Raw genomic sequence first — 23,320 nt, forward strand, 5'->3', positions numbered from 1 at the left:
ACTGCGATATTATAGTGTACGTGTATGAAAATGTATTTGGAAAGGTGCGCAAAAAATAATTGAAAATATATTCGAAGCAACTCCCGCACCCCGCCCCGAGCGCCCCACCGCCCCCGAGAGCTTACCGCACGGGGAATGATGACGTCACGCCCCAACTTCTGGACCCCATAGCAGCCAAAGTAAGTACAATTTCGAGTTTTTTTTTTACATACCCATAATGAGGGAAGGGTTTTTGACACTTTAAAAAGAAAAAAGAATTTTTTCCAGAGAATTTATTTCCTGCGCACTGCGGGGGTGTCACATTTGGAGGCAACGCAGTTAAGGAGTTAATGTGCAGGTATACCTTACATATAAATTTATCTTAGAAAATAAAGGTATCATTGCAATTTATAAGCTAAAAGAGTGTAATATGCAAGCAATTTTATTTATATAATTATACATTATATATTATTTTAGATTCCCGATGATACCATAGGGTCATCGGCAGGTTACATTTCATATATATTATATATTACTATTAGGACTAGTTCCAAATCGGACACACAAAAATAACTCCACGAGACCAGAAGGCATGATAGGATGTGTAAAATAGCCCCACTGGAAAGCAGAGGTGTAGTAGGCATGCTGAGAGAGAACTCTATCAACATCAGATTTTTTCAACAATCTTGGGCAACATATATTTCAACACACACACATACATATAAATAATTCATAAATTTGTAACTAACAGCTGACATTCCTCCCTAGATATAAAGCAAAGCAACTTATATTGCTACTCAGTGTGTCTGTTGAACACGACCAGCTGTTAAAAGAGTTGCAAATTTATGAATCTGAGCATTTTTGCTTCGGATGTAAACCATGGTCTCCCACAAGGCATTGACAAGAATGTCATCTCGAGTGTCATCCAGCTGAACATCCAAGGACAGTTGAGGAGAGAGACGTAAGTACGTGATGCCACATGATGCACACCAAGCTCGTGCCCTGTCAACTGTACAATTATCTGCCATTGTTGCCTGTAACAGAAAGAGTCAGACATGTACCATTATATTTATAATTATTTTTAATTTAGTTTAAAATAAAATAATAAAAATAAATGTATTTATATGTATGAAATGGATAGAAGGATGATAACAGATTGAAGAGTGAATTTGAAAATAGGGAGGCTGGGAGGAAAATTGTGAGCGCAAGGATGAACACACAACACCTAAGAACACTTAGGTCTTGCCTACAGCCCACCAGCAACCAACACATGGACAAAGGAAGATCTGGATGACAAACGAGAGGGCCTCAAGAGCTGATAAAGATAAATCCCGATTGCTGGTACTGAGGGACTTCAACTTTAAGGCAATAGACTGGGAGGCCTACGAGGCAAGAACAGAGGACATTTGGACAGACAGATTTGTAAACCTCATCTTGGAGACATTCATGTATCAACACGTCAAGCAGGCCACAAGAATGAGGGAAGGGGATGTTCCGTCAGTACTGGATCTAGTATTCACCAGGAAAGAAGAGGTATTTGACATCCAGTACCTTCCTCCCTTGGGAAAGAGTGATCAAGTCCTCTTGGACATTAAATATGCTATGCGATATAATTTAGTAGAGAATGGGGACAGTGAAACAGTTGTTAAACTCGATTTCAAGAGAGGACACTATAGGGAACTTATAAATTTTTTTCATGGGTATAATTGGACAGACATGTTGCTAGGCAAGGAAGTAAACGAGATGTATGCCAAATTTTGCAAAATATATGATGAAGGCACACAAACATTCATACCAAAACAGACATGCAGACCTAGGAAACAGGGTTGGTTCAACAGAAATTGCGAGAGGGCCAGAGATCAAAAGACACAAGCATGGAATCGTTACAGAAAGAGACCAAACCCCCAAACATAGCAGCGATACAAAGACTCAAGAAACAACTACAAGTCAGTAAGGAGGGAGAGGCAGAGAGGAACTTTGAGAACGGTATAGCAGACAAATGTAAACCAGATCCAGGCCTTTTCTATAAATTCATTAAAAGCAAGCTGCAGGTAAAGAATAATATTCAAAGGTTGAAAATGGGGGACAGATGCACGGAAAATGAAAAGGAAATGTGTGAAACATTAAACGAAAAGTTCCAAAGTATGTTTGTACAAAATGAGATGTTCAAAGAACCAGACACATTAAGAATTCCAGAGAACAGCATAGAGTACATAGAGGTGTCTAGAGACGAAGTGACACAAATGCTCCTGGAGCTAAGTAAGAACAAAGCAGTTGGTCCAGATGGAGTTTCACCATGGGTTCTGAGAGACTGTGCACCTGAGCTCAGCATTCCACTTCAGCTGATTTTTCAGACATTCCTGTGTACAGGAGTCATAGCAGATATGTGGAAAAAGGCTAATATTGTTCCAATCTACAAAAGTGGCAACAGGGAAGACCTCCTGAATTATAGACCTATATCATTGACAAGTGTAATAGTCAAAATATTGGAAAAATAAAAACTAAATGGGTGGAACACCTGGAGAGAAATGATATATCATCAAATAGACAGTATGGTTTTCGATCTGGAGGATCCTGTGTATCGAATTTACTGAGTTTCTATGATCAAGCAATTTACTCAGTTTCTATGATCTAGCCACAGAGCTTTTACAGGAAAGAGATGGTTGGGTTGACTGCATCTATTTGGACCTAAAAAGGGCTTTTGACAGAGTTCCACATAAGAGGTTGTTCTGGAAACTGGAAAATATTGGAGGGGTGACAGGTAGACTTCTAACATGGATGAAAAATTTTCTGGCTGATAGAAAAATGAGGGCAGTGATCAGAGGCAATGTATCGAACTGGAGAAATGTCACAAGAGTACCACAGGGTTCAGTTCTTGCACCGGTGATGTTCATTGTCTACATAAATGATCTACCAGTTGGTATACAGAATTATATGAACATGTTTGCTGATGATGCTAAGATAATAGGAAGGATAAGAAACTTAGATGATTGTCATGCCCTTCAAGATGACCTGGACAAAATAAGTATATGGAGCACCACTTGGCAAATGGAATTTAGTGTGTATAAATGCCATGTTATGGAATGTGGAATAGGAGAACATAGACTCCACACAACCTATAAATTATGTGAGAAATCTTTAAAGAATTCTGATAAAGAAAGAGATCTAGGGGTGGTTCTAGATAGAAAACTGTCACCTGAGGACCACATAAAGAACGTTGTGTGAGGAGCCTATGCTACACTTTCTAACTTCAGAATTGCTTTTAAATACATGGATGGGGAAAGACTAAAGAAATTGTTCACGACTTTTGTTAGGCCAAAGCTAGAATATGCAGTGGTTGTGTGGTGCCCATATCTTAAGAAGCACATCAACAAACTGGAAAAGGTGCAAAGACATGTTACTAAGTGGCTCCCAGAACTGAAGGACAAGAGCTACGAGGAGAGGTTAGAGGCATTAAATATGCTGAAACTAGAAGACAGAAGAAAAAGAGGTGATATGATCACTACATACAAAATAGTAACAGGAATTGACAAAATTGATAATGAAGATTTCCCGAGACCTGGAACTTTAAGAACAAGAGGTCATAGATTTAAACTATGGTGGAGGCCAAAACCGTCAGTATTTTCAAAGCGTTATATGACAGAGTGCTGGGAAGACGGGACACCACGAGCGTAGCTCTCATCCTGTAACTACACTTAGGTAATTGCTTACAGTAAATGTTTTTCTGGGGGAGCTCCTTGGTGGCTCCCTCAAGCTGCCACTAAGATAGCTTGCCATTAATCTGTCCCATCAGTCTTAGGCTTCCTGTTGGCCTACCAGAGCCAGTACCTGCCCCCCCCCCTCACAGAGGCACAGGGACCAGGTGATTGTTATGATCACCCTCACTGGGAAAGCAACCAGCAAGTAGATGAGACAATACAGACAACTGAATGCTTCAGGAAAATGAAGCATGAAAACAGCCAACAGATACAGCAAAAGATTAACTCAAAATGGGTACAAAAAACACTTCCTCTTCAGTGCACAAAGTTGTCAACAGGTTGTATCCCAAAGTTCCCAGCTTCAAAATTAGCACCTACCCATTCCTTTTGCTGATGTGAGATATTCCATGTCTGACATACCATAGCAACTCCCACTTCTCCAAGATAAGTGCTGGCCATCATTTGGACTCTTCCCATGGAGGCCATTTTGCTAGTGTACTATTCCTAGTTTTTTATATTTGACTTGGCATAATGTGTGCTCTGAGCTGCACATGTTTAGGGCTACCTTTCCTAGGCACCCATTTAGCATTGCCCCTGAACTGCCCGAGTTCCTTCCCTGGTGTGGTCAAGAGTTGGCCCTGAGAGGCCAGGCCACAGGGGTGAAGAGACTTGGCCAGGTTAGTGCACATGTTATTGACTTCTATGGTAACTGGTCGTTAGAGGCCCTTCTGCTTTATTTTCTTTTGAGGGTGCACTAGGGTTCATGTGGTTCTTTATATTACACACCACTGATGCCCTTTGTAACCAAGTTGTGGGTGCCATTCATCCACTACTGGACTTTGGTTCCATCCAGTGAGGATATTTTGCACCAGGAGAAAGGACTTCTCCTATCACCCTTTTCCTTACCAGCTCAATTACTTGACTGCTACCACCTATCTCCCCAGGTGTGCTTTCATGTGCCGTTGGGTTTGGCAGGATTATCTTATATCTGAAGGTTTACATGATCCTGCATTTCCTCTTTGTTAGGACATGAAAACTTTTTTCACTTCCTCATGCAGAATCAGGTGCATGCTTCCATTATGGACCCCCATCCTCTTTTGAGTTCAGGTCAGCTTCAGCATTTTTTACTTGGTTATAACATCCTTGATTCATCCTGGCTTACTGACACTCCTGTCCTTTTCTTGAGTGTTTGGCAGGACTTCTCCCAAACCCGGACGCTTAAGTGGTGGGAAGCGAGTTCCGTCTTTCAGATGTTCTTAGGCAGTGCTTCTTGTGTGCTGCTCAATACAGCAATGCTCAATACACAATACAGGGGTTCCATCTGAGTATTAACAATATATAGACTTTACAGTTAAACACTTTACTAACATGGATCAAAATTGAGGGAGCACGGAACATGTGTGCAGGAATGCATGACCGAAACAATACAAAACTTGGTTTGTCCCCAAAACACAGGAGACTATATATACACTTCTACATAAAAAGACCTAATCCTACACTAGCTGTAACTCAGCACCACTAAATTATAACATGAAATAGATTATCATTATACACTTATTGTTCTTGTAGACCACCCGAGCATCGCACTGATGCTGACCGCACCCAAGGTGTTGTCACTTCGTGAATGACCAAGTCACTGTAGCTCTCCTCTGTGTGTGTGTGTGTGTGTGTGTGTGTGTGTGTGTGTGTGTGTGTGTGTGTGTGTGTGTGTGTGTGTGTGTGTGTGTGTGTGTGTGTGTGTGTGTGTACCCACCTAGGTTCTAAAAACATTCCATACAAACTCGTACCCACCTAGGTTCTAATAACATTCCATACAAACTCGTATCCCAAAATTGTAAATTTCTATGAATTATAGAGTTCCAGACTGTATTTTCAATCACTGAATGTCCTTTATGTAAGTATTTTTTTCACTGTTTTTGGGAAGGACATTTTCCTACTGTAACAGTGCTCTGCGCATGTGCAGAAATGACTATTGTACTGGCGGGGATTCTAAATTAAAGAGTTAAACCATGTACTGAGTTAAGCAACACATGGACAAAGGGAGAACTGGATGACATATAAGAGGGCCTCATAATTGTCATGAGTGAGATTACAGTAAAAGCAGATAGATAAATCATGCTTGTGAGTACTGGGAGAACATCAACTTTACAGCAATAGACTGGGAGGCCTACGAAGCAAGAACGGAGGACAACTGGACAGGCAGATTTGTAATCTCATTCTGGAGACATTTATGTATCAAAACATCAAGCAGGCCACAAGAGTGAGGGAAGGGGGTGTTCTGTCAATACTGAATCTAATGCTCACCAGAAAAGAAGCAGAGATATTTGTCATCCAGTACCTTCCTCACTTGGGAAAAGAGTGATCATGTCCTGTTTGACATTAAATATGATTTGAGATATAATCTAGAAAAAAATAGGGACATTGAAACAGCTGTTAAACTCAATTTCAAGAGAGGACACTATGGGTAATTTGGAATTTTTTTAAAAGAGTTTAATTTGACAGACGTTGCTAGGCAAGGAAGGAAATGAGATGTATGCCAAATTTTGCAAAATATATGATGAAGTCACACAAACATTTATGCCAAAACAGAGATGCAGGACCAGAAAACAGGATTGGTTCAACAGAAATTGTGAGAGGGCCAGAGAGGAAAAGACAAGAAAATGAGTTAAATATAGGAAGTCACACAAACATACCAGCACTACAAGCAAGCAAAAAAACAAGTACACAACAGTGAGGAGAGAGGCAGAAAGGAACTTTGAGAAAGGTATAGCAGACAAATGTAAAACAGATCCAAGCCTTTTCTATAAATTCATTAAAAGCAAGTTGCATGTAATGAATCAAATCCAGAGATTGAGAACAGGGAACAGGACTACTGAGAATGAAAAAGAGATGTGTGAAATGCTAAATTAACAGTTCCAAAGTTTGTTTGTACAAAATGAGGATTTTATAGAACCGGACCCAATACCAATTCCAGTGCATGCCATAGAATACATAGAGGCATCTCAAGACTAAGTGGAAAAATTACTCACAGGGATAGGAAGAAATAAAGCAGTTGGACCTCATGGAGTTTCACCTTGGGTGCAAGAATGTGTAACTGAGCTGAGCATCCCCCTCCAATTAATATTCCAGACATCCTTGTGCATAAGAATCTTAGCAGATTTATGGAAAATGGTAAACATAGTACCAATCTATAAAAATGATAGTCAAGAGGAACCTCTAAATTATAGACCCATATTATTAACAAGCGTGTTAGTCAAAATACTAGAAGCAATAGTTAAAGCTAAATGGGTTGAACACCTTGAGAGTACAGTACTAGGAGGGTTATGACCTTACTACTGGGGGGATCACTTGATAAGTCATTTGATTGTCTTTACTTTCTTTTGACCTTGCTGTTGCCTGTTTGCTTCACTTTCTTTCTGGAGATCTGAATATTCAGCGAGGGTGATAATGAATCCCCGCCCTGTGCCTCTGTGAGGGTTTGGAGTGACCCTGGTTTTGCCCTCTCATCTCCAGTAGTGCCGATCAACCAGGAGCCCTAGTCAGAGACCGGGTTATGGGGACATTGAGCCTCAAAATCATCAACAGGTAGGTATGCTTTTAATAACTTGCAAGGGCTAATGGGACTTTAAAGTGTAGAGCTATTTCAGTGTGGCTCCCTGCTGCTAGCCACGCTAGCCATCATTCAACCTCAACAGAAAAATAAAATATCTTGTTGTAGGAGTAGGTCCAGGAACCTACTGATTACCTTGAGTAAGATATCACTGAACATTGAGATATGAATTTATTTTGTAAAGAGCATCTTGAGAATATTAAATCCAGTGCAAAGATAATAACTAAAAATTATACATACTTGGTCAATCAGCATCTTTGCAATGTTTGAGAGACCAAATGCCATCTGCACTGTACTCCACATACTTTCAGGTCTGAAGCAGTCAATGGCATCAACCTGGAATCAAATCAGTCATAATTATTCATAAAAAAATAAAGTATACATGCTGGCATCATCAAAAGAACATGAATAGTTGAATATTGTACATTCTGACCAGATAATCAAAGCGGGAAAAGAACATCACTGTAAAATTTTACATTTCATCATTTTGAGCATGAACAGCAGAGAACCAGCACTAACTGTTTTTATTCGGTTTTAGTTCAAATAAATTTTCTAACAGTAGTTGCATATGTACAGCAAATCCATGCATATGTTTCAACTTTCTCTTTTTCAGTCAAATGAAGTATTATACTCACCGATTTGAGATGCACTTTACCAAATTTCGTGAACAGAGCAACAGAAGAAAGTCAGGACAACAGGCAAGAAAAGCCAGAAACTAGAGCATAACAGTCACATAGGAGCCCATAGAAGAAAGTAGCCTCAACCTAGGCAACAACAGAAGCAGCAGTTCAACCTGGAGAAGAGAAAAAGATGAGCCACCTCCCTCAGACCAGAAAAAATGTGCCCTCTGCTAATGTCATGCACTCCAGTATCAGTGTCCCACAGACAGAAAGCTGCCAGGACTCTGGGACTGCATGTGCCAACAGGCTCAATAAAAAATCCAAGGCTTATCCAGAAGAGACAATGGAATCAAACGGACAGTAGTCTTCCAAGCCTCTGTCACATTTCCCGAGGGATATGCCACCAATTCAAGCCCTGCAGTCATCTGAGCCAGGAACCAAACCTCCAGTAAAGCAGCTGCCATCCCCAAAGATACATCCACTAAGTAACCTGTAACATACAGCTGATAACAAAATCTAATATAGAATAGGGGTGAAGCAAGATTGGATATGCAACACATCAACCCATCCTCAAACCGTAAAATTAAGAGCAATACTATACAAACAAAAAAGCCCCTACTAACAAAGCCCAAGGATGGCCAGCATTTAGCTTTAAGCGACAGGACTTGCCCACGACTGGGGTGACCGTAACACTAAAGGCAGAACTAAACACTGGATCATCAGCAACAGAACTGACCAGGGTAGCTGGCTAAGGGCTTTGGCCAGGCCGCCTGATGGCAGTAATTGATACGAATGAGTTTAAAGCTAGTTTGCATAAATTCCTTGTTCTGTGGGAATCGTTTGCGGAGTTATTTGGCGACTTCGAGGCTTCGTTTTTTGTGAACCCTCCAGCTATTTGTAAAGCTTCGCTTGCTTCATGGAGACTTTTTCCAGTGGGATGGAGGACTTTCTCACTCTCCCTTGTAAGGTACGAGATTAAAAGCCATACCGTAGAGGATAGCTAACAACACCCTCTCTTACTCTTATAAGTAACGGGAGGGTTAGGGGGAAAACCCCCAGCATTGAATGTAATGAAACGCCATTTTCTGAGTGAGTCCCGAAGGCTCACTTGAACTATCCAGGCTGATATGTATATCATTAGACTTTAGCATCAGTCAGTGTGAATGGATTTCTAGGCCTACCGGGGACCATGAGCCAGAACCTGGCCCCTCTCAGAGAGGCACGAGGAGCAATGGCCTATAGAAATGCACATGGGATGTGGAGCATTATATGTCTGCCATCGAACGGGCCAGGCATCCAGAAAGGTAAGCATCCCAAAACAAACCCCTATTCTGGTTAAAACGACTAAAATAGACAAACGAGTGGACAGAACTCTCCTAATGAAAACGAGCAAACGAGCATGACGTCATACGAGCTGCGCCGCATGTTTGCGCAGCTTTCCCCTCCCTGGGAGGGAGAAGGGGAGAGCCCCAGACGCACTGCGCCGGCGATCCATTCTCCAGTTCGAGGCTGGATGTCAAAACACGCGAAAAAACGCTGTCCAGGGGGGAGGGATTGCCGGGGAGCCTTTGGGTCTCACCCAGAAAATGGCATTTCATTACATGCAATGCTTTTTTTTTTGGGGGGGGGGGGGAGCCCTTTCGGCTCCCCAGAGCTACATCACCAAAGACAAAAACTAGAGGGACTTACCCGGGAGGCAGTCAGTGCTCGCACCTCAACTCAAAGTTGAGACAATAGGCTGCAACCGCCGACCGAAAGCGACACAGGCCCGACTAGCCCCCAGGAACATTTACAAGGCAGCATGCAGCCAGGACCCTGTTCGACCGCCAAAAACCCTGTGCCCGAATGTCAGCCCAGGACATGTTAACGAAGATGGCAGCCAATGCAGCAAACTTACGAATGTCATGGGCACGGGAGTAGACCGCAGGCTGGCTAGACCGAATAACCCTGCAGATGACCTGAGAGACCCGAACCCTAGAACATGGAAGAAGGGAAACTGGATCAACCCAGAGTGCGTCCCCGGACACAGAGGCTGTGGCACGCAAATAGCGACAGACAGCTACAACTGGACACAACACATGATGCACCCCCGCCCTGACCAACCAAGCATCAACATCCCAAGGACCCCTCCAGAAAGCCACTCTCATTCTTCGCCAGAAAAGAAGGATGCAAAATGAACCCATCACCATGACCAAAAGAGCAGAAACTCCAGCACTGAAGAAGAGCATGAGGCTCACCAACCCAATCCCCAGAGGCCAATGCCAACAGAAAAAGAGCCTTGGAGAAACAATCCTGAACTGAAGGGGCCACAACAACCGAGGAGAACGATAAGAGTCCAATGACCAGGACAGCTCAGGCGGTGCATGAGCAGGCCGGAGGTGAAACAACGCCAGAGACAGTTTGCAAAACAGTGTAGAAGTAACATCAATACAGAAAGCAAGCTGAAGAGGCTCCGCCAGCTCCGCACGACACGAGGCGACAGTGTTAGGCATAAGGTGACGGTCCTGGAACAACCGAGAGAGAAAGGACACCACCACCCTAACAGAAAGTGAAGTACAACGACAAAGACTCGGGAAGAAACAGAAGGACCGCCAGGAAACCTCGTACTCCCGCCAAGACGAAACCAGCAGGTGGGACACTAACAAGGAAACCACCTGATCACCATAGAGATGATGATAAACTCGAATAAAAAATACCATATGCAAAGACTCGAGGAGAAGATCGAACCAGCCATGTGACGTTCCAGTCCGATCTGCTGGAAAAGGCAAAGCCGCGGGAAAACCTCCGGGTTCGGACACCGAGCAAGCAGTGCCTGAAACCATGTCTGGGCTGACCACAACGGGGCCAAGAGGACAACTCTTCCCTGGTAAGTCTCCAAGCGAGTCAGGACCTGAAGTAACAGCTGAACCAGGGAAAAGAGGTAAAGGAACCCCCTACCTCGACCAGTCCTGCCGTAAGGCATCGACCCCGACGGCTTCGCAGTCGGGGAAGGGCGCCACATACAGGGAAAGGCGCCGTGACCACGCCGACACAAAGAGGTCCACCTAGGGGCGACTGAACGTCTGGCAAACCCAACTGAATGAGTCAGCGTCGACCGTCCATTCTGTGGAGAGGGGAACGAAATGGGACAGGCCGTCGGCCAAGACGTTGGACACTCCTTGCACGTGAACAGTCAGGAGACCCAAACCCCGAGAACTCAGCAGAAGAGTCACCTGAAGCGATCAGTCCCAAAGAGCTAAGGACCACATCGAACCCCCTCGGTTCAGGCAATGAACCCCCGGGGAGTAGTTCGAATGGAGCCAGATCGTCGACTCGCGGGTGACCCGAATCCTCTGAAGCGCAAACTACACTGCCACGAACTTCCGCACCGTGCTGTGGACTCGATGGAAGGACGGACCCCACCCCCCCCCTGGCCGGCCTGGTGAGCACTGGTCACAAAGCCCCAGCCGAGAGACGACGTGTCTGTGAACACATCAAGCCAGGGCTCGGGCAGGTGCCAAGGCACCGAACCCCGAAAAACCCTTAGAGGAAGCCGGCGACGCAGTAGCCGATGCAAGGCCCCTGGGAGTCGAACCCAGCGATTGCAAGAGAGGCGGAAGGGACGTCCCCAAAGGAACCAGAACAGCCGACGAAGCCAAACCCGACCCGGCGGGTAGACCAACACTGCGAGGTTCAGGCTCCCGCACAAACCCTTGAGCAACCAGGTGACCCAGGAGCCCCTCAGAAACAGGCGCAAGCGGAACTGCAGCCGGAGGGGAGACTCCGGAGGAAGAGACAAGGAAGTGGTCTGAGAGTCCCACACAAGACCCAGCCATGACCGAACCTGGGAGGGCACCAGATGGGATTTCCTCCAGTTCACCTAGAACCTAAGACAGCGTAGTCATCCGAAAGAAGGGGCAAGGAACTCAGGGGGTTTAGACGGGACAAGTCCAGAATGAACCTCGGGTCCGCACAGTCTCGTTTCGACACTGGAAACAGACGGGAAACCGTCTGTTTCCAGATGGGGCGTGGACAAAGGGGCGCAGACTGAACCAGGGTTGAAGCGACCCCCACCCCCAAGTTCGGGTCCCTATAGGTAAAACGGGGCAATCTCAGGGCATCCAGGTGAGCAATCAACCTAGTGTGTTGCAACAGCCAAGAGCGTACATGCAATGCCTGCGCTGCCTGTACCCGTAGAAGATCATCATTAGACTGGGTAAATTGAGTCACCAGCAAGCAACAGAACTCACAGGACTCAGGGTCAAAAGTGTCACAACCGTGACACTTTTGAACAACAGCGGAACAACCGTGGACATTTTCAAGAGGAAACTAGATTTATTCCTCCAAGGAGTGCCGGACCAACCGGGCTGTGGTGGATATGTGGCCCTGCGGGCCTCTCCAAGCAACAGCCTAGTGGACCAAACTCTCACAAGTCAAGCCTGGCCTCGGGCCGGGCTTGGGGAGTAGAAGAACACCCAGAACCCCATCAACCAGGTATCAACGACCCAACAGGCAGCTTGATGGAGGCAAACACCGTGAGGGTCACCCCGAGTCAAGGGAACCGAGCAACTCTCGAACTCGCACGAAGCGAGGGGGGGATTCCGGAGACACATCCATCGGACCCACGTGCCTCCTAGGGGATTCCCAGGGTCCTGAGCGTTTACCAACAGGGACTCACGTCCAGGTAATCTCAGGCAGGGTACTGCTAACCGGCGCCCACAACTACCAAACAACTATCTAAAAGCTGAACCCCAGGGACATGTACACTCACAGGGACCTAGCAGGGAGCTCCACCAGAAAACGAAGCGTGCACAGGTCAGGCACAAGTGGGGAAGCAAGGTGGACCCCCCACAAGGCAAAAAGAAAAAGAAAAACAAAACCCCGCAAGAGGACAACGTACCCCAAGGAACAGAGCCGGCCGCTGTGAGTGGTGAAAACAAGCTGCACAGCACCCTGCACCCCACCAGTGCAAACTGCCTCTTACCCTAAGGTAAACAAAGAAGACAAAACCTTCAAGCACCCAAAGAGTGACCGAAAAACCTAGCAGAAAAAATGGCCTAGTAGAGGCAGGTCCCGAGGAGCTTGTGGAAGGTGGCCCCAAGACCCAAGGGCAGTACTTACAGGGCACCTAGGGACGAAAACCCTAGGCTCATGTACCCCAAATACTGTAGAATAACTCCTGGCTCTCGCACCTCTCGAAGACAGCCACCACACTCTAAGCACAGTACTGAAAACTCTGGAGCCAAGCACACGACCTCCGCCTCTAGCATCAGCCTGAGAACTAAAGGGTGGATAGCCGGCATGAAGGGTCTGGGGCTCCCCCTTCCCCCTCCCGGGGAGGGGGGAGCTGCGCAGACAGCGGCACGGCGATGTGTGACGTCATGATCATTTGCTCGTTTCGTTTAGGGGAGTTCTATCCATTTGTTCGCCTTTTGGTAGCAATATTTTCACCAGAATAGGGGTTTGTTTTGGGATGCTTACCTTTCTGGGTGCCTGACCCGGTTGATGGCAGACATAGAATGCTTCCAACCACACGGGGGTTTCTATAGGCCATTGGTCCCCTTGCCTCTTCTGAGGGTGCCAGGTTCTGGCTCGTGGTCCCCGGTAGGCCCACAGAACTCCATACACATGACTGATGCCAAAGTCTGACATTAGCACATCAGCCTGGATAAGCTCCGGGGAGCTGAAGGGGCTCTCCCCAGAAAATGGTCAAGTATACTAATAACAAGTGTAATAACCTTGGACACTGGTGGTCTCCCTGTTCCAAGTGAGACTAGAACAGATGGCCTGGCTGCCTCCTCACTTCTCCCAAGAGCATTCAGGACCACGTTGTATTCAGCTATTTCCGTCAAAATATCAAGAGTTGGGTTGTTGGAGATCAAGCCACCATCAATAAATCTGCCATAAGCCCTGTTGGAAGATAAAGTGATCATAATCAAATGTAGTTATTTGCCTGAAGTAATTCTATTTTAGTTTATTAATTAATGATGCCCACTGGCATATATTTATGTAAACTGATATACCTTAACATGTGGTGATTCTGAGGAGTAACAAACAGGATCATACAGTGTGGCAAACATTGTGTTCACAGACCAACTATTCACAGGTACCTGTGCTTACTCCTAGCTGGGCATCATGTTCAGCCGCCCACTCCTGGTCCCCACCTTTGTATGCCAGTAATCTTGCCACTGAATTATTAACATTTATGTCCAATGCATGAGCCTATCCAACTTATTTCATCATAAATACTGTACAGAAGAAATATAGTGTTTTTAAGGTAAGAAACAATAAATAACATGACGGTCATGGAATATGTGTAAGAAAAGAGTGGTGGTGATAGATTGCTAGCCTGGTGTTTCTTACCCTTTTCTGACCTCAAGTGTCTTTAGTAATAAGGTTTCACTGTCCAGCATCTCCTTACATCTGGTTACTGGGAATACATTTGATAAACGAATAAAAAGATAAAGTAAATTTAAGTGAAGTACTACTTAACAATATATACTGTATTGCCCATTCCCAAAAATTATACATTTAAGATGCCAATATTAAGCAAAACCAATAAAAAAATCAGCATTGAATGTTATGAAACGCCTTTTACTGGACGAGCTCCTGTGGCTCCCTGAAACTGTTGCCGAGATACCTTCCAACTACTAGGCCAAATCAACCGCGGAGCTTTGTTTGCCCTACCAGGGACTAGAGGCAGAACCTGGCCTCTTCAAAGAGGCAGAAAGAGTGGACAATATTCTGCCACCCCACCAAGAAAGCATGCAGAGAGTCAGCAAACAATACAGACTACTATTGGGGTTCAAGAGAGACTGAAGCCTCAAAACTGCCTAATTAATTCCCCAAACAATGTACAGTACTGTGCTGTAAATACAGTACTAGTCAAGAGTATGTGCCCCCTGCTCGAGGCGGCACATACTTATGGCAAAAAAACCAGCGTTGAATGTAATGAATCTCCATTTTCTGAGCAAGTCCCGGAAGCTCCCCAGAGCTTACAGGGTTGATATGTATGTATTAGACAGTGGCATCATTCAATTCAATTGGAGTTCTTGCCTACCAGGGACCACGCGCCAGAACATGGCCCCTCCTCAGTGAGGCATGAGGAGCAATTGCCAATAGAAACCCCCATGTGGTTGGAAGCATTCTATGTCTGCCATCGACCGGTAGACTGATCAATATTTTTACTCACCACTAGAAAGGTAGGCATTCCAAAACAAACTTCACCTGGCTAAAAATTGCTACTGAAAGCAGAACTATGAAGTAGAACTCCACAACCTGAAAACAAGCAAACAAGCATGACATCACAACCGCCACTGCTATGCTGTCTGCTCAGCTTCCCACTTCTCGGAACGGGGAGGCCCGGAGCCCAAGACCCCTATGCTGGCTATTCAACCTCAGTTCGGAGGCTGAATATCAAAAACGCAAAAAAATGCTGACAGGAGGAAAGCAGGGTTGGCGGGGAGCCTCCAGGACACGCCCAGAAAATGGCGTTTCATTACATTCAACGTTGGTTTTCTGTGGGGAGCCCTTTCGGTTCCCTGGAGCTACCTAACCAAAGATAAATAAGAAAAGGGACTTACCCGGGAGGCGGCCGTCACTTGCCCCTCAACGTGAAGTCGAAACAACTGGCTGCAACCTGTGACCCAAGGCTATACATGCCCACGAAGGATCAGGAACATTAACAAGGTACCGTGCAGCCAGGACCCTGTTCGACCGCCAAAAGCCCCGTGCCCGAACGTCAGACCAGGACATATTACCAAAAACAGTAGCCAAAGCCGCGAACTTACGAACGTCGTGGGCACAGGGATAGACCGCAGGCTGGCGGGACCGAATAATCCTGAGGACAACCTAGGAAACCTGCACCCTGGAACAGGAAAGAAGGGAAAACCGGGTCCATCAGAAGCGTGTCCCCCTACCACAGAGGATGTGGCGCGCAACTAACGGCGAAGAGCTACAACCGGACACAAAACATGAAGCACCCCTGGCTGAACCAACCAAGCATCAACAACCTAAGGACCCCTTCAGAAAGCAGCAGACTCATTCTTCGCCAGAAAAGGAGACGGCTGCAAACGAATGAAACGACCGCCAGGACTGAAAAGAGCAGAAACCGCTGCGCCGGAGGAGAGCATGAAGCTCCCCGACTCGACCCTAGGAGGTCAGTGTCAATAAGAAAAATGCCTTAGAAAAACAGTCCTGAACCGAGGGGGCCACAAGAAACTGAGGAGGAAAGAGAAAAAGAGAGCACCCAGTCCAACGACCAGGACGGCTCAGGCGGCGCATGAGCAGGCCAGAGGTGAAACAAAGCCCTAGAAATCTTGCAGAACGGAGCAGAAATGACATCCACCCCAAATGCAAGCTGCAGCGGCTCCGCCAGTGCCACATGATACGAGGCGACAGTATTTGGCAAAATATGACTGTCATGAAACAACCAAGAGAGAAAGGACAAAAGAACCCGATCAGAAATGGAAGACAACCTACAAAGAGATAAAAAGTGCCAAAAGGACCGCCAGGAAATGTCATACTGCCGTCGAGATGAAACTCGCAGGTGGGAAACCATCAATGAAGCCACCTGATCACTATACATGTGGTGATGAACACGCGTCAAAAAGACAGTGGGGAAAACAGATCTTCTTTAGCTGATGACCCATTTGCATGGAGCAATCCCAGAGAGATATGCCCAGAGCTTCAGGGAGCCCCTGGGATCATAAAGAAAAAGGTGTTTCATACATTCAATGCTGTTTTTTTTTTTTTTTTTTTTTTTTACCTATATTGACTTATTCAGTGACAGTTGTTCCCAAGGTGTGTGTGTGAAGACCATGTTAGCCAGTTTACATAAATACCTGAAGTATGATGGAGCAGCCCCTGATGCTCTGGCTGCATGCCATACCAGCTGCTGATGAGGTGGTTTGGTAGGAGTGAAAGCAGCACCTTCCTGTGCCTCGAGCAACTTCTCTCCGCTCACATAGTTACGGAAGAGATGAAGATCTGCCGGTGAACGATCGGCCAAAACGCCTGTGACTATAACCCTGAAATATTGTCATACATAAGTAAATACAATAACACAAAACTGAAAACTGCACATCAAATTAAAATTGTTCATATACACAAGTAGACTGAGATAAAGGATATTGTGAAAGGTGGTGTCATGTTATCACAAAGTAGACTGCCCTTTAAATGGTTACTATTAAACTCATCTGTGACCACCTTATTTTCCCCTTGCCACCATCATTCACCTATGTAAGAATTAAACAATTGTAAAATATTATGGTACCACTTACATACACCTTTCTTACCTCAATACAGTATATAATTTTATGTCAAATTGAAAATCTTGATTATTTCTTTCACAAGTGACTGTATGCAGATGATGCTGTGTTCCTTGTCGAGAATGATGAGGAATTGCAGAAAGATTGTGAATGAGATGATAGTGTGTACATTAACTACAGTCAAAGGCAATTTTGAGAGCCTGAATATGAAGTTGTCATGAATCCAAATCACAGAAAAGGACACGAGGTTACAATACCCCATTAAACACATCAAAATAAAAGACGTGTTTTGCCATTTTTGTTTTGCCAAGAAAATTTGCCATTTTCAGGGCAAATAAATAACTCACTTCTAAATGCAATGCCCCAGTCACTAGAAAAAAACCAACATTCAACGTAATGAAATGACCACTTCTTCAAGAAGTGCCGGACCAACCAAGCTGCGGTGGATATGTGGGGGGGCCTGCAGGCCGCTCCAAGCAACAGCCTGTTGGATCAAGCTCTCAAGTCAAGGCTGGCCTGGGGCGAGCCCCAGTGGCTTCCTGAAGCTAACTTGCTAAGAAAACATCTCATATAGTCACATCAATCTTAGGAGTTCTGTTGTTTTATTTGGGACATAGAGCCAGATCCTGGACTCCCCTCAGAGGCACAGAGAGCACAAAGAAATCAGTGAACCAATAGATACTATTCTGTATGCTGGGTTTAAGGAGATCCAAGCCTCACAACCTGTTGAGCAAAATCCTCCAACAATGTAAACAATCAAAGATTTCTTGAAAGAAGACTGTGCTCATTCACCCCCCACCCCTCTCACTCGGTTGAAGAGGAATGGGGGCTGGAGCTCACGTTGTCCACTAGCTCAAGCCCTCAGTTTTCCCACTGATGCGACACCTTACAAACATCTGTAGTTGAGCCTCGGGTTCGTCAGTTAGCTGTGGCTGGCCTCAGTGCATTTCAGCTAAGTGCTTTTCTGGCCTTTGAACTACAGGTATATGCTTTTTTTTGTACACTATTGTAATGCATTGGCATGGCTTTTAGAATGCTTGGAGCTGCATTTGCTCAGGGTTTCCTTCCCCGAGTGCTCTCTGGCACTGCCCCTGCTTTGACAGAGTTCTCTTCTCTGGTGTAATCAGGAGTTTGCTCCCTTAAAGGTCCTTCCTGCTTGGAGTGAGCCTTGCTTTTTGAGAGTCGGGTCTTTTTGCCCCTCTGTCTTGACCCAGGTCGAGAGTATGTATTTACTATTTGTAGCTGCAGAATCGAGCTATTAGCTCTTGGACCCTGCCTTTCTAACAATTTATTTTTCTTCTATTATGTCTACTACATATATTCTCTTACACACGCGCGCACACACAATTTCTCAGACCCGGAACTTCAAAAACAAGAGGTCATAGATTTAAACTAATGAAACAAAGCTGCTGGAGAAATATAAGAAAATTCACTTTTGTAAACAGTGGTAGACCATTGGAACAAGTTACGTGAGAAGGTGGTGGAGGCCAAAACCGTCGGTAATTTCAGAGCGTTATATGACAAAGAGTGCTGGGAAGATGGAACACCACGAGTGTAGCTCTCATCCTGTAACTACACTTAGGTAATTACACACACACACCCCAGGAAGCAGAAAGAAACCCAACTGAACGAGTCGGCCTCGACCGTTCATTCCATGGACGGGGGAAATGAACCGGGACAGGCCGTCTGCCAGGACACTGGACACTCCCCCCCCCCCCGAACGTAAACGGTCAGAAGATCCAAACTCTGAAATCTCAGCAGACCCAAAGAAACCAGCCCTGAAAAGTGACCAAACTGCCAGATCGACGATATGGCAGTTCAAATGAAGCCAGATCATTGACCAGCAAGTGACCCAAACCCTCCGAAGCGACATCCACACCGCCGTGAACTCCTGCAACGTGCTGTGAGCCAGACAAAAGGATGGACCCCACAGTCCTTTGGCCCCCACCTGGAGGCTGAACCCAGTGATTGCGAGAGAGGCGGAAAGGGTGTCCTCTAAGGAACCAGAAAAGCTGACGAAGCCAAACCCGACCCGGCGGGTAGACTATCACGGCAAAGTTCAGACTCCCGCACAAACCCTCGAGCAACCGCCTCGTGACCCCCAGAAACAGGTGAAGGCAGGACCACAGCCGCAGCAGAGCCTCCAGAGGGAGAAACAAGGAAGTGGACCGAGAGTCCCAAACAAGACCCAGCCAAGACCGAACCTGAGAGGGACCCAGATAGGACTTTATCCAGTTCACCAGGAACTCGAACCCGGCGAGCTGGGAAAGAACCAAATTCCTGGCGAGCAGACACGTGGACTGGCTGGGAGCCCACACCAGCCAGTTGTCGAGGTAACAAGAACCCGAACCCCTAAGAGACGCAGACGGGCCACTACGACCCGAGTAAGGCATGTGAACACGTGAGGTGCCACGTGTGCAAGTGGCACACGAGAAGGCCGGAGGTAAAACAACGCACGAGACAGCTTTGCAGAAGTAACATCCACTCCGAACGCAAGCTGCAGCAACTCCGCCAGCAATGTATTTGGCATAAGATGTCGGTCCTGGAACAACCCAGAAAGGAAGGGCAAGACAACCCTATCAGAGACAGAAGTAAATCTGCGAAGAGCCAAGAAATAACGGAAGGACCGCCAGTAAACTTCATACTGCCGCCGAGATGAAGCACAAAGGTGGGACACCAACGAAACCACCTGCTCACCATACAAGTGGTGATAGACTTGCGTCAGAAAGACCAGACGCAAAGACTGGAGGAGAAGATTGAACCAGCCACCCCTGGAAACACAAACCGAAACTGTCTCTATTTTCCGTTTGTTACAACTTGTAGTAAAGTTGTTACATCTTGGCTTAACGTGTTTATGACATACAATGGTACCTCGGAATACGAGCGTCCCCATTTACAAGTTTTTCGGGATATGAGCAGTATTTCCTCGGAAAATTTGAATCGGAATACGAGGGTTACCTCGGAATCCGAGTTTGTTGATACACATACAGGCCGACCTAGCGCATGGTGGTACAATGATCGGCGCTCAGTTTATCAGTGCCTCGCGCCCAGTGACTATCCTGCCTGAATTCTTCTCCAGGATTTTCAGTGTTTTGTTGGATTTTTGGTCATTTGACCATAAAAGGTGTCTATATATATCTCGCAATGGGTCCCAAGAAAGCCAGTGGTAACGTTCGAGCCAAGAAATCGCATGTGAGGATGACAATAGAGGGAAAGCAAGAGTTTATTCGGAAGCATGCAAATGGTACACGTGTTGTTGAACTTTGTAGGCAGTACAACAAATCCACGTCAACGATATGCACTAGACTTGCTAAGAAAAAGGACATTATGAATGCTAACGTGGCAAAAGGCATAAGAACAATCACGAAACAAAGACCACAAATACTTGAGGATGTTGAAAAGAAGAAGAAGTGGTGTCAGATGTGGGAAGAAATGCAAACTTTTATTGAAATGACTCACCCAGAGAAAGCTGTAGTAGGCCGTTGCATTAATCTTTTCAATGACAATGTGATGCCTCACTACAGAGACATCTTGCACAGAAGGGAAAAACAATCTTCCATGGACAGATTTGTTGTGAGAAAATCGAGCAGTGAGCCACAACCAGGACCTAGTGGTATGCAGGCAAAACGTGCCAGGGAGTGCACACCAGAGAGGTCCTCACTGCCTGATATTATAATGGAAGGGGGACTCCCCTTCCAAACAGTAACACCTCTCCTCCTCCCCCCCCCCCCCCCCCACCATCTTCCATACACCAACAGCAGTCATCAGCAAGGGTAAGTAATAACTTGAACATAGTTTTGTAGTGCAGATTAAGATGAATTATGTATAAAATTTAGTTTGAAGTGAGGTTTCTAGGTAGTCAGAAACGGATTAATTCATTTCCCAATATTTCTTATGAGAAATTAGCTTCGGATTACGAGTTTTCGGATACAAGCTGTCTCCAGGAACAGATTAAACCCTTAAACCGAGGTACCACTGTATTAGAACGTTGTTACACTTGCTATATTGGTTGTTATAACTGGTTAGGCGTTAAAACTTGTTCGAACGTTGTACCAACGTCGTAGTTTCGGTGTGTGTTTGGCGGGACGTAACGGACTGGCTGATCTGCTGAAAGAGGCAGAGCCGTGAGAAGACCCCCGGGTTTGGACACCAAGCAACCAGCGCCTGAAACCAAGGCTGGGCTGGCCACCAAGGGGCCAGAAGGATTACTCTCCCCCGATAAGTCTCCAAGCGAGGTAGGACCTGGAGCAACAGCGAACCCGGGGGGGGGGGGGATAGGAGGTACAGGTTACACCACCTTGACCAGTCCTGCCACAAGGCATCGACTACATTTACCTGGAGTGTGCCACATATACTGGGAGATGCCTCGACCACACCAATGCGAAGAGGTCCACCTCATGGAGCCTGTACGACCAGCAGGGCAAGCTGGATGAGTCAGCATTCACCGTCCATTCCGTGGAGAGGGGAATGAACAAAAGAATGAATGGGGAATGAGACAGGCTGTCTGCCACAACGTTTGACAACCCCAAACGTGAATGGCCAGGAGAGCTAAACCCCGAGAACTCAGCAGACGAGTCACCCAAAGAGAGCAGCCCCAACAAACCAAGGACCGTACTGATCTCTCACGGTTCAGGCAAAGAACCACCGAGGAGCAGTCTGAATAGAGCCTGATCGTCGATCCGCAAGCGACACGAACCCTCTGAAGCGACATCTACACTGTTGCAAACTCCCTCACCGTGCTGTGGACCCGACAAAAGGATGAACCCCACCGCCCCTGGCCTGCCTGCTGAGCACTGGTCACAAAGCCCCAGCACAGAGATGACGCATCCGTGAACACATCGAGTGAGGGTTCGGGTTGGCGCCACGGCATTGAACCCTGAAAAACCTGAAGAGGAAGTCGGCACCTCAGCAGCCAACAAGGCCCAAATAGGTCGAACCCAGCAATCGCGATAGAGGCGGAAAAGACATCACCCTGAAGGAACCAGAACAGCCGATGAAGCCAAACCCGACCCGGCAGGTAGACCATCATGGCAAAGTCCAGCCTCCCGCTCAAACCCTCTAGCAACCCAGATGCAGACGGGTCACCATGACCTGGGTAAGGCATGTGAAAATGCGAGGTGCTAGATTGAAGCTGAATGGAAGGCAACGAAAGCGGTAACACTTACAGCCCACATACAAAATCAAGCCAGTCTCTGAATCCTGGATAAATCGAGACATGCAGACGACGCACGCACTGCCGAGACCATTGCACCCGACCCATGACTGGCCCCAATCACCTCCACATCCTCCTCAAGTTAGTCCGAGGACAGCTCAAGAAGATAAAAGAACCACAAGATGAAAAGTCTTGTGGTTTGAGCCTAGTCGAGCGTAGACTGTCAAGCGGTTCGAGCCAACATTTTGTCTTGCAGAAGCAAGACTTGAGCGCAACCGAGAGGGAGGGAACCTTCATGTGAAGCTGCACAACGCCAACATCCTTAGGTAGGGCAGGGTCGAACATGCACGCTGTGAGAGTATGGTCTCTCAAGATCCTCATACAGCTGACTTGAATGGTTCATTGCAGTTCACAGTGCACCTATTTGTGCACAAGGGCCTATCTCCTTTAACCCTGGATGGAAACTGTCACGTCAGGTATCCCCAGGATGCCCACATATTCAGGAATACTTGTATCATGTGGAGGCCACCGTATGCCCAAGGAAAAATTAGATAAAGAGGAATTAAGCATTCATGCCATAAAGTCAGGAAGTACACAGCTTGAAAGTTCCAAGTGTGGGAAGAGGGGGAATGTCAGCAAGGCAAGAGATAAGCTCTGATCTCTGGGGTCAATCACAACCAACGCACTAACCCAACAGGCAGCATGACTGAGGCACAACCAGTGATTGTCACCCTGAGACAAGAGGAGAGCGAGCAACCTTCAAACTCACACAAAGCGAGAGGGGACCAAGGGGTCACATCCATCGGACCAAAGAGCCCCCATGGGGTTTCCAGGGCCCTTAGTCACATATCTCACTAAGGGAAGCCCAGGCTGGGTACTGCTAACTGGCATTCAAGATTACCAAGCAAATTGCTAATAATGAACCCCAGGGACGTGTACACTCATGGGAACCTAGTGGAGGACCACTGAGATATAATAGTATGAGACCAAAACCAAGGGGCAGATCTCCCATC

General features: G+C 46.3%; 1 protein-coding gene across 2 annotated transcripts in view; it reads right to left on the reverse strand.

Moving 5' to 3' along the window:
* Positions 1-400: 400 nt before the first annotated feature.
* The window catches only part of iPLA2-VIA (calcium-independent phospholipase A2 VIA), a 72,710-nt gene continuing 49,790 nt past the window's right edge, over positions 401-23,320 (reverse strand). For both annotated transcript variants that reach the window (XM_045726131.2, XM_045726132.2), the window contains exons 12-15: positions 16,730-16,915; positions 13,625-13,796; positions 7,528-7,623; positions 401-1,013 (exon numbers count right to left, since the gene is read on the reverse strand). In XM_045726131.2, the coding sequence (XP_045582087.1) occupies positions 777-1,013; positions 7,528-7,623; positions 13,625-13,796; positions 16,730-16,915 (691 nt within the window). In that variant the 3' untranslated portion in view covers positions 401-776. The remainder of the gene's footprint in view (positions 1,014-7,527; positions 7,624-13,624; positions 13,797-16,729; positions 16,916-23,320) is intronic.

The sequence above is a fragment of the Procambarus clarkii genome, chromosome 71, assembly GCF_040958095.1.
Source record: "Procambarus clarkii isolate CNS0578487 chromosome 71, FALCON_Pclarkii_2.0, whole genome shotgun sequence".
Lineage (NCBI taxonomy): Eukaryota > Metazoa > Arthropoda > Malacostraca > Decapoda > Cambaridae > Procambarus > Procambarus clarkii.